The 19,138-nt window shown below is 41.2% G+C and overlaps 2 protein-coding genes across 4 annotated transcripts in view; one reads left to right on the forward strand and one right to left on the reverse strand.

Annotated features, from left to right (window-relative positions):
• Positions 1-686: 686 nt before the first annotated feature.
• pax9 (paired box 9) lies at positions 687-8,156 on the forward strand. The gene is made up of 4 exons (XM_078278311.1): positions 687-926; positions 1,563-2,177; positions 4,203-4,342; positions 7,868-8,156. Exons 1-4 carry the CDS (start codon positions 923-925, stop codon positions 8,123-8,125), a joined length of 1,017 nt encoding a protein of 338 aa, XP_078134437.1. The 5' UTR covers positions 687-922; the 3' UTR covers positions 8,126-8,156.
• Positions 8,157-11,983: 3,827 nt separating this feature from the next.
• slc25a21 (solute carrier family 25 member 21) overlaps positions 11,984-19,138 on the reverse strand; it is a 103,782-nt gene continuing 96,627 nt past the window's right edge. For all 3 annotated transcript variants that reach the window (XM_078278309.1, XM_078278308.1, XM_078278310.1), the window contains exons 7-11: positions 17,323-17,430; positions 17,055-17,219; positions 15,237-15,418; positions 14,108-14,160; positions 11,984-13,625 (exon numbers count right to left, since the gene is read on the reverse strand). In XM_078278309.1, coding sequence (XP_078134435.1) covers positions 13,564-13,625; positions 14,108-14,160; positions 15,237-15,418; positions 17,055-17,219; positions 17,323-17,430 — 570 coding nt within the window. In that variant the 3' untranslated portion in view covers positions 11,984-13,563. The remainder of the gene's footprint in view (positions 13,626-14,107; positions 14,161-15,236; positions 15,419-17,054; positions 17,220-17,322; positions 17,431-19,138) is intronic.

Below are 19,138 nucleotides of genomic sequence, written 5' to 3' on the forward strand. Positions count from 1 at the left end.
TTTTTAGCTTATTTTACAAAGTGTCAGTCAGTGCTTGATGCGTAAAAGGAGAGTAAAACATGGGCGACAAATGTGGTAACACGTGTGATAATCCTCGAGCGCACGGAGATACAATTTACAAACATCAGCCAATTCCAATATTCAATACCAATCATTCATTTCCTCCCATTTCCTTAATGATGCAATTTAAAAGGTTGAGATCAAGGATGGTGTATTGGAGCGTAAAAGCCACTCAAACTCAGGTTTTGCACCTTTTTGTTTTCATATTAGAACTTGAACTTTTTTTTTTGTTTGAAATGTTTTATCTTTGTTATGAAAAATAAAACAAAGATTAAAAGAATGATACGTTACATGGGGCTTTAATTGAAGAAGTTTGTGTTTTCATGATTATTTTTTCCATGTGATGGTCACATACTGGATCTTTTTACGCATCTTTTTTTTATTATTTAGTGCCACATCACTGTTGAAAAGAGAGATCTGATCCAAAATCTTGATATTGCTTTATACTCACCATATCTGTCTCAATAACAAACGCATCCATGGTGGTATATCCCCAGCTTTGCTTTCAGATGGGAGACAGCAGGACGAGGGGGGGGGGGGGTCCTTTGTGAACTTGTCATGTCAAACTTTTGGACCAATAGCAGCGCAGCTCTGAGAAATCTCGAAAGTCTATTGGAGAGCCGAGCCAATCAGCGGGGGCGAAGCGTTGGAAGTCCAACCTCCTCATTTCAACAGATTGAAATGTAAGCCTGTCTCCAGCGCCGTCAGGAAACAGATCGAGAATTTTGTCCCCGTTGTTCCTTATCGCGCAAGAAGATTTTCTTGGACGCGGTTTAGGACAGTGGACACGCTGGACGCGGAGCAGGATCCACGCAGGAGGCACAAACCGGACACCGTGTTCTTCGTTTGCGGCTTTAACACGATGGGTAAGTTCAATGTTGGATCGTTTTTTTTTTGTTTTTTTTTTCCTGTCAGGGATGCAGCGAACGGTCCAACGACAAGGTGGGGGAAAATATACCGAGATATATCGCCTGTCTGTGATGTTTCGGCGGGTCATTTTAGCTGTTAATCCAGTGGGGAGACACCAGCAGACCGAATTACTACATGTGTCAGTTACGCACGAGTTTTGACATACGTGTGAAGTTTAGCCATTGTGCATGACAACTAGCCTATCAGTCAGCTATTGGTGTGTACTTTTTACAAAAGCATTATACACAACTCAAAGTCATACATTTGTATTTTAGAGTGAACTTTTTTGGTGAAAACACTTAAAACTTAAAAAGATGCACCCATGCTTAAAGATGGATTTTTAAACGATTTAGACACTTTAAAGAGTTTTGGTTACATAATGTTCTTATATAAATGACAAAACACAGTGTAACAATTTACATATTTACCGTCTTTGATGGTAGCCTATACAATTATGTGTTTGGTAAGAAATATCAGGCATTTTAAATATGTGGTTTCACCCGGGTTAAAGCCGTCTGTGGTGGGGCCTTGGGTCGGTTACCTAATCGCTGTCTCATTGTTCTGCCCGTCTGTGTGTTTGTTTTTGACACCAGAGCCAGCCTTCGGTGAGGTGAACCAACTCGGCGGTGTTTTCGTCAACGGCAGGCCGCTCCCCAACGCGATCCGGCTCAGGATAGTGGAGCTGGCCCAGCTCGGTATTCGACCGTGTGACATCAGCAGGCAGCTGCGCGTCTCCCACGGCTGCGTCAGCAAGATCCTGGCCCGTTACAACGAGACCGGCTCCATCCTCCCGGGGGCCATCGGAGGCAGCAAGCCGCGGGTCACCACACCCACCGTGGTCAAGCACATACGGACATACAAGCAGAGAGACCCGGGGATTTTTGCCTGGGAGATCCGGGATAGGCTACTCGCCGATGGGGTTTGCGACAAGTTCAATCTGCCCTCCGTCAGCTCCATCAGTCGGATCCTCCGCAACAAGATCGGGAATCTGTCCCAGCAGAGCCAGTATGAGTCGGGCAAGCAGGCGCCTCACCCACCGCCACAACCAACGATACCCTACAACCACTTATACTCATACCCGACATCCAAAGTGCCCACTCCCCCTGGCATGCCCACTCTTCCCGGACACATGGCCATGCACAGGATATGGCCTTCCTCGCACTCTGTGACAGATATTCTGGGGATACGGTCTATTACAGAGCAACAAAGTAAGAATGGCTGCATGGAGGGCGGTTGCATTTGTTTATTGCACTACATTTAAACAACTTTTGAAGAGGGGTTTGCTCGCAAGAGTGCAAATGTGTGTGTTTGAGAGAGAAAGTGGATTTATTTTTCCATTTGAATTACTGTAATTGTTTTTAAAAAGGCCCGAAAGTTACTATTGGGATGTTATAAACTCAAAGGCCTCTATGGAGGGAGATCGCTTAAATGCCATTTGACCTGCCGGCTGATATTGATTTGAAAGGGAGGCAGGTTAGTCCAGGAACAGATGGTCCGGCTTGCAGTAATAATTAAGAGGCGGATGTGGAATATTAGAGGTACAGCGGAGGGAAAGGCGGTGAGATGAAGTGCATCACAATGAGGTGTGCTGAATGTTTGCCATGACTTGGAGCCAGACATTTTTGTGCAGGGCTGCGTATTCAGCAGGTTTAACCGGGATCTAGGCCCAAAAGGAGCCAACCAGCTCACATTAAGATGCGTTTTCTGCTGCATGTTTTGGGTTTGTCGTATATGTGTCGCATGCAGGTAGGCCCAGATAGCTTTGGCTTGCACAAGACCACAACTGTTTTGGAAACAGGATCCGGCATAAATCAGTGTTAATGGTCGGCTCGGTGTTGTGAAAGGGCTCTTCTGAGAGCTTGTTTTCCAGTGGCAGGAAGGGAAGTGCTGTCAGTCCATTGCAAGCAGTCCTGCTGTCAGGATTCATGGCTACCACGCACAGAAACACGCCCCGGCTCCTCTCCACTTCCACCGCCATGCGAGAACCTAACTCGGACAACCTAAACAAGACAAATGCAAGGCAGATATCCACGAGAAATCGCAAGGGGAGGAATGTGTTTTAAAAGGCTGCCTTTTTAAACAATTTGTGCATTTCCAAATTATTAGCAGATGTTTGTGGCAGGTTTTTGGATGCTAAGTTCTACAGTACGTTTGAGGTGGTGAGAGCTTATTTGCATCAAAGTGATTTCACCAGTCAGATTATTAAAACATTTATTGTTAAAAATAGCATGCAATAGTTAAAAATCAAGACTAAATGTGCAGTATTAATAATCACCAACTATTAGTAATTTTACTTGAGGCAATATTTAACTTGACGCGCATGCGGGAACACGGATTTAAACGCACATGCTGCATACATTGCTGTGGGGGAATTCAGTTGCAAACATTCAAAAATACCATTTCAACATGTACAAAGCGCATATTTAAAAAAGGTCTTCATCGAATTATAACTTTGGTGGGCTCGATTTTCCCAGTGTAAACGTTTGGGACTGTGTAATAGAATATCCATCACGCACAAAGGAGGGAGACGGTGAAAGTAAATCTAATTTGTCCCACAAGAAGACGCTTTGGTGGGCTCAAATGTCCCTGACCCACCAGAGAGTCACCTCACTTCTGCCCATCTTCAGCTGGGCCTCTGTCTGATCTTCAGGAGCAACCAGAACATTGAGTTTCATTCATTCAATTTACTTTAAGGCACGTGGAATCATCGTGAGATCATTTCACTTTTTCTTTTCTCAGAGTTTAGTGTTATTAGTTTAAATCCCGAACAGAAAAAGTTGAGGCCTGATCACGTTCCTTGATTAATGGTTGAAAGAAGAAAATGACTGAAACAAGAGAAAATATGTAGAACTTATATTTTAGGAAGATAATATTTCACTTGCAGAGAGTTAGAAAGTACTGTGTCAACATCAGATTATGTAAATATTGCATTAGATACTACAACTGGTATTTTTGTTTAATTGATCAAGAATAGAAAAGCTTTATAAAAACGTTACGCATATTAAAGCCCATTGGATACTATATGAGCGATTTGTGCGTAAAATAAAAAAAAAAATGATAGTGCTTTAGTGCAAAATGTCACAGAGTATGGTCTTATGCAACCTGGCTAATCTGCGCCTGATGGATGCATTAGAAGCAGCGGCCTGTGCGGGTCATTTTCCTCTTGATCTTAAAATCTCCTTCTCCCTCTCTTCTCTCTTTTTTCTCTTTTCTCTTCTTTTTTGCCCCCCCAGTTAGTGACAGTCCATCCTTTTCCAGTGCCAAACTAGAAGAATGGAGCGCTATAAACAGGACTAATTTTCCACCAGCAATCTCTTCACTAGTCAATGGCGTGGATAAACCGCATTTAGAACCTGAGGCAAAATACACACAGGTAAAAAAAAATGGACACCTCTTCTTTTTTTTTCTTTTTTTTTTTAAACCTAAAATGCAAAAATTAGTGACCAGAGTATATCCACATTTCTGGAAAGCTTTTTTATTTTTATTTTTTATTTATTATTTATTTTTTTAGAAATCTAACTGATCTCTTGAGTTCTTTATAATATTTTGATAATTGGCTTGGGAATGCCACAGCATTAATGCGCTCCTTCTCTGGGTAGCTGGTAATGGTACTTTTATTTGTATTATATATATATATACACATACATACATACATACACACACAATACAATATTTTTTATTCCACTTCCTGTAGGTAAGAGTCAGCAAACTAGTATATAGTCTGTTTTTATTTTCCTAGTAAATTATTCTGACATAGGCCTACAGTAATTAATGGGTTGGTTCCAGTGCTATAATCCCATGCAGGGTGTGAGCCAAGATATTGAACTGCATAGAAGGAACATTTACCCCTGCAAGATTGGTCTTATTTATGTTTATTGTGACAAAATGTAGCAGCTAATATTTTGTCTAAAACAACTGTCGTGCAGGCCTAAACTTTCGGCACATTAATTATTATTGTACACTGAGTTTTTGAATTCGACAAAAGACGTGAAATAGCCTAATTAAAAAGAAAAGCAGGGTTGGGACAAATGCACCGAATTTCACACATTATACACATTCAGATTAATTAAAAATACTTTAAGTTTTCCTAATTTTTAAGAACTCGTCATACGCCATACGTATAAATACCTTTATGGTAGTCCCTAAATCAAGTTGGCTTTTTTTTTGTCTCCAAGTTTCTATCAAAAACTAACTTTAGTAAACATTTTTGAATGGGCTTTTATTTTTTGGGGTTTTCTGGAGTATAGTAAATATGGGCTATGATGACCCCATGTGTGCGCGCGCATGCGTCCTTGTTTTCACTTCTCTTGACAGGGCGTGCGATTCTCGTTACAGACAATAAGAAAAACTATTTCATGCCGCATCATTTATTTTGCCACTTTATGACGGGGGCACTTTTCATGCTCGTTACGCAGAAAACTGGGCCGATGCGTGTGAGATTAGTAGCGTGTAGAAGTTCCAGCACAAAGTGGACACACTGACTGTCTGAGCGGTTAGAAAACCAACCGTACAAAAACAGAAGTGAGCCATTAAATGCAGAAAATAACAACTCTATAAATTACAGAGTTTATTGCAAGAAAAACAAAGGATGGTGAAGCAAGTAAAGGCTGGAGGATTAACCGTGGCTTTGTATAGGCAGCTACTGCAGCCTGCTCACACAGATCTAATGTTAAATAGATGTGCATTTGTGTTTTTGAGAGAAACATGCACGGGGCGTGCTGAAAACTGCTGTTCATTTTCTTAAAATTTCCAAAACAAAGTGTCACGTTTTCCCACCTTTTCTTTACAGCTAAAGGCCTAACTCTTACATTCTCCTTAAGGGTGACTGTCTGTACGTTTTACTCAAATGGGACACTGCAAACATCACATGAGTCACATCCACTTATTTCTGTACAAGGCCAGAGGCTGCGAGTAGTAACATGTGGCCTATAGGCGCTGTTTGGAGGGCAGATGCACCCATGGGACTCTTAGGGTTTTCTCTGGAAGAAGAAGAGCATCATTAAAATAGATTTAAGGTTCAGTCACGAGCTCAGTGCGCGCGCGGCGGCTTGGATGGGATTCCATTTATGTTACGAAAACGATTGAAACTTTCGGCTAAACATGCTTTTCTGAACACATACACTTGTTTTTTTTTCGCGCTAGACTAACGCGCTTTTAAATAGTTTTAATGATTTATTTGACGTATAAACAATGGGATCAGAGCGTGACAAAGTGAATCCGTTTGAGTTGGAATTATTTGGATGAATGGCGTCAATGCTTTTATTCATGATTCAATTCTGGGTTTACTTGTTATTAATAAAACCCATTCAAAAAGACATCAAAACATGAACACCTGTATTACTATTCAAATGTTGTGACGAACAAAAAGAAGATAATCCAAATAATTTATCAAAAAAGAGATTTAAAAACAATCCACAAATTTTGCATTGTGTTAGGTAAGATAATATATTTTATAGATATATAAATATTAAATAAAACAATTCTAAGATACAGTGAAGTTTTAGGGATATATATATATATATATATATATATATATATATATATATATATATATATATATATATATATATATATATATATATATATATGTGTGTGTGTGTGTGTGTGTGTGTGTGTGTGTATGTATATCACTTCAGGGGTGGACAAATGATGCAATCTGATACAAAAGCCATAAATACACCCTTTGTAAACATTTTAAATTTGGTTGACATTGTGTCAGACAGGTGTTGATTTAACTCTGTGGTCATTGCTGGTTTGTCTAGGGATTGCATTACACTGAAAGGTCTTTCCTGTTATTTTGTATATGTGTATAGTTGTAAAGTACACATTATGTGTGTACTGTAGTTGTGTGTGTTATGGTGCGTTTCATTATGTTTCTTAAACATTTTTCCAATTGATTTAAATGACCAAAAAAAAAAAAACATTTTAAAACAGCTCAATGCTGTTTGGCTTTTTGTGAAATAAGCTTCAGTATTGTTGAGCTAAGTGAAGACACACACACACACAGACCCACAGACCCCCACAAGCGAGTGCGTACACATACAAAACTAGCTGTCTCTTCATGGTTAAGGTTTATAAGCACTGCAAATTTCAGCCTATAGTATCATTTCCATATCTATTAAAAAAAAAATACACGAAAATAGGTCAAAGAAACTGAAAAGATTTCACTTTCAGAAATAATTCTCGGTAGTTGCAGACCACCCAGCAACAGAAATTCGGCCTCCCTGTTGAAATACTTTGGTGAATTCCTCAAGTTAAGTCCTGTCGCTGTGCCAGAAAAGCAAAGCCCATTCATGCTCCGAACCCTCGACTTATTCTCTATCATATTTCCCCTCTTCCTGCCCTTTCACTCTCAATCTCTCACGACATCTGTTTTGTGGCGCCCCCCAACCACCCTGTCTCCCATCGTCTGACGTGGTGTATCAACGCCGCCGGACTAAACGTCCACTTTTGGGTAGCAAGTCCCATAGACCGACGGGCAATCACGCATGTATGGTTTTTATCCATGTTTAATATGTTCCAGGGGCATGAGAGCGCATAATTGATCATTCATACTTTCATCAAAATTGGGAAAATGGTTTTTTTATGTGGTGGCTGTGAAGTTAGAATTTTATAATTCAATCACTTCTCCTTTCACGTTCTTCTACAGCTTTTTTCCATTACTGTATAACTCAGCTGCTTGTGTGTGTCTACCTGGGTTGGGGGTTACCAAATAATGTCAAGTGACTAGTTTTTGTCGCAAATAATTTCTTTTTTTTTTTTTTTTTTTCAAATCTGAGGAAAACCACAGAATGAAAATCACTAACCATTTCTACACCGAGCAGGGGGCCCAAAAAAAAGAAGTTATCAGTGACATTTCAGACGTCTAACGCAAGTTTTTCCTCTCTTTTGTTCCCAGACGCCGAATGGATTGCCCACAGTGAACAGCTATGTCACAGCACCCAGCATCCCTCCCTACCACCCTCACACCACCCAAGTGTCACCCTACATGGGGTACAGCGCCACCACGTCGGCCTATGTGACCGGTCCCACATGGCAGCCGGCCAGTGGCAGTGCTCTATCTCCCCACAACTGTGACATCACCACCCCTCTGGCCTTCAAGAGCATGACAGCCAACCGTGACGCCATCCACCCAGTCACTGCCTCGGCGCTGTGAAGTCAGACTGATGGGAGAGAGGGTGGGGGAGTGAGGACATGAGACACTAAGTCGGTCCCCCCTGGCTGAATTTCATTCCCACTGCCTCCTTTCCATGAAGGACTCGGCCCCAGGACCCATATTTCTGCCCCTCTTCCTCTGCTACACACAGTCCGACCAAAGACAAACAAGGAATAAACAGTCATTTTTTTTCACTACAAACTTTGTTGTCTGAAAGAACTTGCAGGACAGACAGGTGTACTGAAGGACTGATGTATGACTGCTCCTCCATCCATCAACACAATTCCTCTCAGATTTTTTACTGCACACTTCTGCAAATGTCTTTGGGCAAAATGGGGTAATGTATAACTTCATGAGTAAGCAATCAAGGAGGGGAAAACTTTGCATTAGTTTTTCAGGGTGCTTAATAATTGCTATTGGTTTGTTAAAATGTTTGTATGCTTTTTTGTGTTATGTTTTGATAAAAGTAACTGTCTTATGGAGCATTGTTTTCCCACTTCTCTTAAAATGTAGCCTATGCAAGAGCTCCAGCGAGAAGTTTATTTATTAGATTAAAGTACGTTGAATGAAGTGCAATTCGCCTTACAGACAGCATGGGAATCTCCACGCACGTTTAGACAAAATTGGCATTGGTCTTATGTTGGAGTCTAGAGCATTAACAATTGACAAATGTTGCACAATGAAATTGAATGTATCTTATTAAATTGTTTGGCTGGTATTGGTCTTCGTGGAGTTTGCCGGTTGTTTTAATCATAAACATTTTTAATCTGAGAACAGAAGAGGCATACAATATTTATCCTTCCTCTCCCTTTCTGTCAGTGTGGCTAACTTCAGGTAAATCCGGGGTACTGTAGCCTGCCGGCCTGTTTTACATGAGCAGGAAACAGTTTTTCATAAAATCTATGTGCATGCTTATAAAAGGCCTGTATTTTCTATTTTCCAAGCGTCACAGCTCAGTAGGAAAGTTCATCAGAAATGCTTCGAGCACACACAAGCCTTGTCACCACATAAAGCAATTCTTTAAAAATTGTTTTAGTCATTAAAACAACCTCACCTCGTTACACTTAATATGGCCCTTTCTATATTCATAAACATTTAAGCCTGAAGGAATACATGTTTTAAAGAAAAAAAATGCGTATGTATATAAAAGTCCAAAATATATAGATATTGATAGATAAAATAGATTTTTGCACAATTTCCTCAAATAAATTTAGGGCCTGAAGCACATATTTTTTGTTGAAAATCAAGTCAAAAATATAAAATGCAGTAGTATTACAGAACTATTTTCTAATTTCACCGTTTTTTCTTTTGAACTTAACAAAAAGGCCACCTTAAGGGATTATAAAGGAGTGATATGATTTTGAAAGCCCTACTATCGTAATAATAGCAAAGGTCTTATGTCATGCACCAACATTTTCAATCATATTTTTCAGTTGCATTTAGTTGTGTCTAAAACACAGTAAATTAGAACATCACTTGCATTAAAATTTGAGATCTGTGAGCCGAAGACTCCCGGGGTGAGGTGGAGTCCATGTACATTCAGAGAGCCACAAAAAGGCTCATTGGCCCGCGGTCTCCAGGGTCATCAGACATGTAACCTAAACACGAACCTTCAGCAGCCACAAACGGACCCAAACAGAGCTCAGCAGGGCCGACTCAACGTGTTCATTACAAAAGAAAAGCACACGGCCCAGTTGACAAATGACATGTTTGCAAAGTGATGCAAAAATACTTTCTCAAAGTTTGGAAGGGGGAAAGTGTAGTGTAATAAATTATGAGTGCGTCTGGCAAGCCCTGTCTAGCCCTGCAGTCAACACCAGAGAGTTAAACAAACTGGGCTCAGTCATGGAGATAAAGCTGTATATTAATAACTTGATAATATTGCTCACCTGCTCTTTTACATAGCATTACGTGCTGCTGAGGGTGGTTGCTTTAGTTATGGTCCCATGTTTCCATTCCTCAGTGTAAACAGTGTAAACAGCCCCTCCATGTGACAGTGTCAACAGTCCTCCCCATGCAGGAGCTGATTTGACTTGGAAAGCACTCTTCCCCGCATCCAGTGGTCACGGACCGTTGCTCAGGGATCCTAGTGTTTCTTTGACCGTATATGAACCACATCACAGAGACGTGATGATCACATACTCGCTGTACCAGCCAGCCCTCACGGCCACCCCTTTACCATCCACCATCCATCACGTACAGTAAATGATGGTTAACTCTCTGAGTGGCATGAAAAAGTCGTTACATGCTCTCTCTCTCTTTTTTTTTACCTCAGCCTACACACAACAAGGCCAAACAACTTTTCCTTTCAACTAAGCTACATGATCTGAGCACAGTCTTGTTAGTCTCCTCTGACTCATGCAACAAAATTAAAATGTGGTTGTCTTAATTGACACCAGTATTTAAAAAAAATAAATAGGAACAGTGTGTTTTCTAGACAGGAGGAATAGCTTCTCGAAAGTCTAATAATCCCTGCTCTTGTAGTCTAATGTTGGTCAGCTTTATGGAAACGAGGGTCTAGAAGGCGTAGCTTTAAAAAATAGGGGCAGACACGTGTTTATAATAATGATGTTGAGTCTGACTTCAGTGTCATATGGTTATCTTTACTTCACCACATGCAATCAGAAACAAGACAGCCATTTGCAGAGTAACACAGAGCAGAGTACTGGGTGAACACAGTGCTTCATGCGTGTTCCTGCTCAATGAACATTTCTAAAAGAAGCTGACAACAGCCAGAATGTTTTCTTAATGCCTTAAAACAGCATCACTGAGCACACAGGTGAGTAAAACCTCTTAAAAAGAAAAAGCTGGGCTCAGAAAATCACAACGTGTCTGGTTCCGTGTCTTTGGTATGTATGCATGCGTGTCCAATCACACTGATATGAATCACTGCTTTTTACATGTTGTGTATAAATCCTGGACATCTTAATTTATATTAATCCTTAACCACATTGGGAAGGACATGTCCAAATTGCAGGCTTGTCAAAGTGGAGCCACTCAATTGAAATGTTACTGGTGTAGATGAGGAACATACATGGAAAGGGTGTATATTTATAAAAAAAAAAAAGGAGGAGAAGGGGTACTTTTCTACGGAAGATTTATGATCAGCGCGGTGTGCAGGGAATTCAGGTGAAGGGTGGCTCTGTTGCTTAGCTACCAGCAATACATGCAGCACATGTTACAAGCTGTCAAGTCTGAAACAAACATACACATTCAGCACTCCATTACAAAAAGGACAGGTTAAGCGCTTACAATTCCATCAGTCTGCAAGCCGCAGTTGTTAGTCTATCATCACAGGCCCCTGGGCAAAAAACCAGGAGCCGTTCCATTTTGGCAGAGAGAAACTCCCACATTAATGATGACTGTCAAATGCCAACGTGGCTCCATATAAGCAACTACCAGATGAGGTTAAGATGAGTCTATAAGAGCAGCCACTACCCCAAAGCCTGTGCAACAGGTGTGTGTTTGCATGCGTGTGTGCATATTTATCTAAGAGATAGACTGGCAGAGGGAGAGAATGTGTGCGGTAACCCCCCCCCCCCCACCCATTCCTGCAGCCACATTTGCATTTCTTGAGCATGTTATTTTAGCTTGCACTAAAGCTATGCTCAGTCACCGACTGCCCCACCACCAAGAGAGAGAAAAAACTGACACTCGATTGGCTAACAACTTCTACAGCTGACAGAGGAGGGGAAGGGGGGGGAAGAAGACGAGGAGGAGGCTGAAGAAGTGGTTAAGTGAAGGAAAGTGATACGCTTAAATCAACGCCAAGCTGAAATGCTCCCAGTGAGAGACGAACATGCAACAACACACAACTTACAGGACACACATACATACACACACACACAAACCAAGTGAGGAGTTTAATTTGATTCTTTTTTTTTTTATTTGTTACCAATACATGTCTAACATTTCACAGGTGCTAATATTCTACATTGAGATAAATGTCAAATTATCACAATTTCTTACCAATAAAATATTTCATACGAGTCCAATTTAAAAGGAGGTATATAAAAATAGCAGTCATGCAAAAAGATAATGATTAAAAATGATCTGCAATAGGCGTAAGAAATTCTTATACACAATAATTCTAATTAAGAATTATGGTGTGCTATTGCGGCTGCTTGTTTGAGACACAGTAAGGCTCAGTACTACGGGTGTGATCGCAGAATATATTTGCGATCACGTATACATGTTGTATATGAAGATGTGTACATACACAACATTATGTATGTGTGTGTGTATCGACACTCCTCTGCTGTAGTGGCTGTGTGTGCACTGCAGCTGACCTCAAAAGCTGCATCGTAACAAGCAGTTTATATGACTATTATATTATTTAAATGTTCTTGTATTTTAATTTGTTGTATTGTATTACGTTTTATTGGGAAGCACTTTGTGATTTTTATCTGTGAAAGGTGCTATACAAATAAACTTTACTTACTTACTTGTTATTATTATTATTATTATTATTATTATTATTATTATTATTATTATTATATCATCTGAACTTATGTGTTGGTTTCACCATGTAATAACAGTACTACGCACAAATCTTACACCATAACGTACTGTGCAGCTATATAATCATGATCTGTGTTTGAGTGCTTTTCAGTGGGTCTAGAGCTGAGGTTTAAAATTGTTTAAGTCCTTTTAAAAACATGCCTTCACTCCATTCTTGGTGTTTTATTTCATTTTAAACTTAACATTAAAGCCACTGAATTTTTAAAAAAATATTTAGCACTATAACATCACGTTTTTGTGACTAAATAAGCAACTTAATGGAGAAAAAAAAAACATTCTTAGTTATTTTTCTTTAAGAGTTTAACTCAAAAAGTCAATAAGTTGCTTCATCAGGACTGTGTGGGTGTGGTTTGCTCAGATTTGATTGACCGTACTGGCAACATAAGCAAATACCCCCACAACCTTTTCCAACTGAGCACCGCCCATTTCTAACCAGTGATAGGAGCACAGGAAAAAAAGCACAAAATGCATTAATCTCTCATGTGAAATAACCCAAACTGTTCTAAATTTGGCGAAAAATATTGAGTTCATGTAAGACCCCATTACTCATAGTAAGAAGCTGATAGAGAAAATAGGTTTTCAGGGCCTTTAGAGCTTACTGAGAAACCCACTGTTAAAAACCTGTTTTCTATTAGAAAATGATTTGTCAGTTTTCAAACATTACAGCTGTTTTGAATTCCTGAGAAAGTAACTTGGGTGAAGATGTAGTTTGTTCATAGAAAGCTGCATTGTAAGATATATTGTAATTCTGATTTGGTATTTTACAGAACAGTACTGTGATTCAAGGTAAAAAAGGAAAACAAACAAACGAACAAACTAATTTGGTCTGACGTTACTGGAGTCAGTTAACGATATTGGGCAATGAGGCAGAAATCTATAAAGGCACTCTCTTGGGTTTCTTTTCTGTGATTTTTTTGTTACCAGTTCCTCTGTAGCCACCCAGACACATATTCATAGACCAGCAGCATCACTGCTCCACCTGTAACCAAACAGAAGAGAGCCGCAGTGAATCAACCCGCATTTCCCTGCCATGAATAAGCAGCGTGAGCTACCCAACAAATAGGAACGGAGTTTTAGTGTCATGTGTGGCCTTTCTGGGAAACACACAGGAAAATACTGTATTATAAACAGTGTGGTAGGCAGGTGTTCTAGCTCACAACATTTCCATTCAAATTGTAAAGATAAAAACAACAAACATGGATTTTACTTTTTTTTTTCTCTCTCTCTTTTTTTTACACAAAGGCAAAGTTGAATTTAATCCTAACATGCTTTGGGAAGCCCTGTCTAGATGATTAATTTGAGAACTCCCAGACATTAAATTATAGATTTCAGATTTTTTACCACTCTCAATATTATTCAAACAAAAGCTATAAAGCGTCTAGATCAAACAACCCTTTTTGTCTGCTGTAACAGGCAATAAGGACAATTTGAATATCAGTATAACAAACAATTTTTTCTTACCTGGTCCAAGCCTCATTATCTTGGGCACCAACCCCTTGTATAGTGCCAAGTACCTAGAGAAGAAAATACGAGGTTAATAATGTGCAAATACAAAATACCAAAACTCAAAATATGTAAATACAGTCAAGACTACTTGTATCCATCTATGCCTTTAGTGTGTGTGTGTATGTATATGTACAGGCTGGAGTGTGGCACTGAGTTCTTGCCTGTCAGGCAGGCAGGCAGGCAGGCAGACAGGCAGACAGTCTCTCACCCCGTCAGGTACATAGTTGGTGTCTAACGGCCAGCGCTGGCGAGTACCTGCCCCTTAATGCATTCAAGGTGATCAGTGGCTGCCTGCCTCCGCCTCGTGCTCCCTGTCCCGCTCCCTGCCCCCGCCACTGATGGCGTTAATAAGGCTCGACCCACTTCCTCCCTGGCCCTCTGTCTGATTAGATTGACCCGTGGAGCGCCGCGCGGCTCGTTAGGGTCTGCTTAACGACGTCTCCCATTGGGACCACTAATTAGCTGGGACTGTGTTGCGTTAGAGCAGGGGACTGGATGTGGCGGAGGGGGCACTATCCATGCACCCCTGCGACGACAATGTTTCAGTGCCGTTCCTGCAGCAGCCCCCAAGGCTCCTGCGTCTACTAACTACAAACATCTCACTGGCCCTTGTCTAGCGGAGCTGCATGGGGGAAAGTGGAAAGCCTAGGGCAATTGCTAACATAACATACATCTTTTCCTTGAAGCTTCCATTTAGAGCTGCCATTCTCCGAGCTTTGAAAATATGTTAACATTTACTGTACATCTGACAGACTGCAGAAATGTATGATCACACACGTGGTGAACACAGCCCGGAATGTAACGTCACTATTTGGTTTCCATTCATGGGATCACAGCTTTGCATCAAGCTATTCATGCACTTCCCCTGTAGTTAGTGCAGGAAACTCATACCGCACAATGAAACCCTGCTAACTTGTAGCTGCAGCTGGTAAATTTGTCTTTTCTGACAGCCAGTTTGGCAGATAACCAACTATCAATTGCTAACCAAGCAGAAAAAGTGCCTCATTAATTCTTGGACGCTTCGGTGACAGTGTTTAAATTTTTTTTACTGATGATCCCCTACTGATCCCCCCCTTGTTCGTACCCCTCCTCCCGGTACACCAGTGCCATGGACTGGAAGCAGGTGCGGTACTTGATCTCTCCGGGCACAGGCTGGGGGCCTTGGATGCGGCTCTTGGCTACGTCAAAGGGAATGTTGACGCAGGAGGAGATGGTCCCAGACACGAGGCCAATAGCAAACTTCCTCATGAACTCCAGGGTAGGGTCCTGGTAAAGAAGAAGAGACACAGGATTAAAATAAAGTATGCATGTTCAAAGAGCACCATTTAACTGGAAAGATTTCTAGAGTAAGCACCAGATGTTAAATTTCACTGAACAAAACATGAGTAGTAAATAAAGGGTACTGCAACAGAGAGAAAGTAGTGTCATGGAGTTAAAATAAATGGTCAGGCATTATGTGTATGTATATGTGAGGGAGAGCATGAGGGGGGTTGTGCATATGATTGCAAAGCTGGCATTAAAGCCCTGATCATTTTATGGTAGCGGGGGGGTCAGATTAGTGCTTCCTGACTGTGGTGCAGCGTTTTGATTGGCTGAACAGAAGCACATGTTCTTTGGGAAGCCAAGACAGAGCATTTATAAACAGGGTGCATGCAGGCAGACTGGGGAGGCATATGGGGACAATTTGGGTAATTGGGCTGTGACTCGGCACAGGGGTATTACTGTACCAAAGAAGCCCAGACTCGGAGAGCTCCGACAGCTAATTGGCCGGGATATTTTTACAAATGACAGCAGCCTCTCTGGTCCAGGCCTTTCTCAAGCGGCTGGACACCCTGAGAGCCGAGGTAAATCAACAGCTAATCCCACTTCTTCTGGTTTTTTCAAGTGGGATGTGGGGAAGGGGGTAACATACCCGCGGCCTAAGTACACCCATCAAACCACTTCCTAACAGCCTAAAGCTAACATCCCCTTACACATTGACTTGTGAATGATGGCAGTGTGCTATCTGCCTCCTCTGTACCATTAATGTAGAGAGATATATGAGAGAAGCCTGAACTTGGCCAGCTTAATTTGACTATGGACATGTTTGAGTTGCAAGCTGATTGCTCATGTTGCTGACAAAAAGGCTTTGGAGAAACGCCACTATCAGCTCAGCCTGTAAGCCGTCAGAGGCCACAATATTTATCCCTTTCTGCCTCAACAATAGTAATTGTTTGCCTTTCACAAACATGATCATTCCATCAACATACACACCAATGGATCATTCCCAAAAGCGACGGCCACAATCTAAGACGAGAGCTATTTGGGTCATCCAGCCACATAATTATCATTCAGAAGATGACCACTTGCTTCTCTGTACAACATGCGTCACTGGAAAAATGTTGAAAATATAGCAGAGCTTGGCCTCCCACTGAAACTTTCTCTTGAAAATAGTACCGTTGTCTGCTTCCAATTAGTTCATTGGAGTTAATCTAATGCTCCGGTTTGTACATGTGGAACTGGCGTATGGTAACGTTTCCATTAAACAAAATTTACTTTTGTTTGGGCCATCAGGCGCTGCCGGATGTGTAATCTGAAACTTTGAGGATGTTATGACGAGCAAACAGACGAGGCATTAGCGGGGCTGATCTTACAAGCTCCTTTCTGATTTTTGCTTCCTCCTTGCCATGGCAGTCAGGGTAACTAATCATACTGTCAAACACTTGCAATTCCTCACTGGCGAGGTGGCTGAGACACGTGCATATCATATAGCCTAAAGTTAGCAAAAAGTTGGTGTAGTCAAGGTGACAAACACCAAGTGTTTGTGGTGTGTCTGTCACTTGGCTTGGGTTGCACTTGTCCCAAAAACAAAAAACAGCACTGGAGGTCGGCGTGTGATCATAGATTTTGATTGGCATATTACCGGGCTGGTAGGAATAGCATCCTTGACATTGAAGTAGAAGCCAAAGTAGATCATGTTGAAAACTCCATGGCGTCCCAGTGTCGATGTTAGTCCTTTATTCAGGCCCCTGAATCCGAATCCCTCTGACTTAATTATGCGCCTTGCTTGAGCAAATGAAGAGGGTTGCTGTATTGGAGAGAGTGAATTCAAGAGACAGACATGTCACATGCTGGCAAAAAACCCACTGGACATCTATGGAAACAAATTACAGGATTATATTTCTATCAACCTCTGTAAAGGAGTCTCTGTTGGCCTGGAGACTGACTTTCACCACTTCGAATGGATTGACGACAACGGCCTCAGTCAAGCCTGCACCGAGCCCTGCTACAGACAGTGCCTGGAGGTGAGATGGGCATGATTTAGGAGTGAGAATGGGCAGATAATATTTGGGTAGAGACAGAGCAGAATAGACAAACTGATGTATACAATAAGCGTATCGGAGCTAGAAGAGCCTAATGCTGAATCGCAGTTTGGTTTTTGAGAAACTTGTTTCTGTCACGCCTGTAATTGTTGTCATTTGACAAATGTTTGAAGACACAAGACACCTGTGTTTGTTATCATTTGACAAAATGTTGGATGACAGCCAGGAGGGAGAGGAAGGTGAACGAAAGGAGAGAAAATAGGAATGTGAGAAAAGTAGCAAGGTGGTTAAGATCAAGGAAAAAAAAATAAAAAATTAACCAAAGCACTTTATTTTGTGCCACCAGAAGAGGTAACAAGTATACTACTAATGTATATAATGTACAACCCTGACAACATTGCATCTATTTGCATGGGGCAGTATATGACAACATGAGAGTGTGCGTGCATGCATGCATGCTCACAGAGAAGCGTAATGGGAACATGTCAAGAACGTGTCTATAGGTCATTACTCTTCCTGCCTCTTTATCCTGCTGTCAGGGCCCCAGGACCCATCCTCTCAGACATGCCTCGCGATGTTTACACAGCCAGCCAGCCAGCCAGCCACGTTTTAATTCCTTATTTGTATTATTACAGTGTGTGTCCTCATTAATCAGAGTGAAGGCATTCAGCTGTGCCATGCTAAATAGGAAAGAGAGAAAGTCATTCAGAACCAATCTGTAATTCACTCGCACTAATGATCTGATGTGATTACAGTACTTGATACGCGAGGGCCTCTGGGGGAAATGGGGTTGGAGGCACTCGAGGAAGAGATAGAGAAAGAAGGGGAGAGTGTGATGGATGGGACAGGTAAACATTCTCCACCAATGGCTGTAAAAACAAGATATGCGCCATGACGGGGTGGCCTCCATGTTGAGCCACAGGTAAGCCATCCATCACGCCTGACACTTGGCTGCCACCTGAATAGGTGGTGTTGTGAGGACCACACCCCAGCAACGAAGATCTGTTTAACTTAAAACTCTAACTCAATATAACAGAAACCAGAATAGTTAAGAAGGATTAATGTCACTTGTAAATTATTGACCTGCAGAATTAGCAACCACCAAGCAAACATTCAGTGAAGTGTTTTTAGGACAGCTTTATGTTAGCCATTATTTTGGCATTACTCCAGCTCACTGGATGTCAAATCAAACAATGACCTTAAGGTTTAAGTGATGGATTTCAGCTTTCAGTTCACCTCCTTATTCTCTTTACCTTGAGTACTACTCATTTGTAATTGTAAAAACCCTCAGATTAAAACCAGCAGACACAGTACACACCAAGCCAGATTTCAATCTTCAACTGGTCGCCCTTAACTAATTTTAGAATTGGGCCAAATAGGTGCCAGATCGGTTGTTGTTTGACTTGCAGTGCAAGAAGGGTCACAATACCCAATTAATTGCCTGAAGGATCAATGATCTGGCTGTCAGATGATCCCTTTAGAAGTCCAAAAGTAGTTACTATAAAAGTTGCAGGTTTACAAGATTTATAAAAACACACAGTGTGTGCCCAACTTTAAACCTGCACTTAAATCTCAGTCATTGTTTAATTTCAAATCCAATTTGATGGAATAATGAAAATCAATAAATGAAAACAGTCACGATACTTACAGTACTGACTGCACTTGCCTAGTAACAATTGTATTT

Source organism: Sander vitreus, chromosome 20 (genome assembly GCF_031162955.1).
Source record: "Sander vitreus isolate 19-12246 chromosome 20, sanVit1, whole genome shotgun sequence".
NCBI lineage: Eukaryota > Metazoa > Chordata > Actinopteri > Perciformes > Percidae > Sander > Sander vitreus.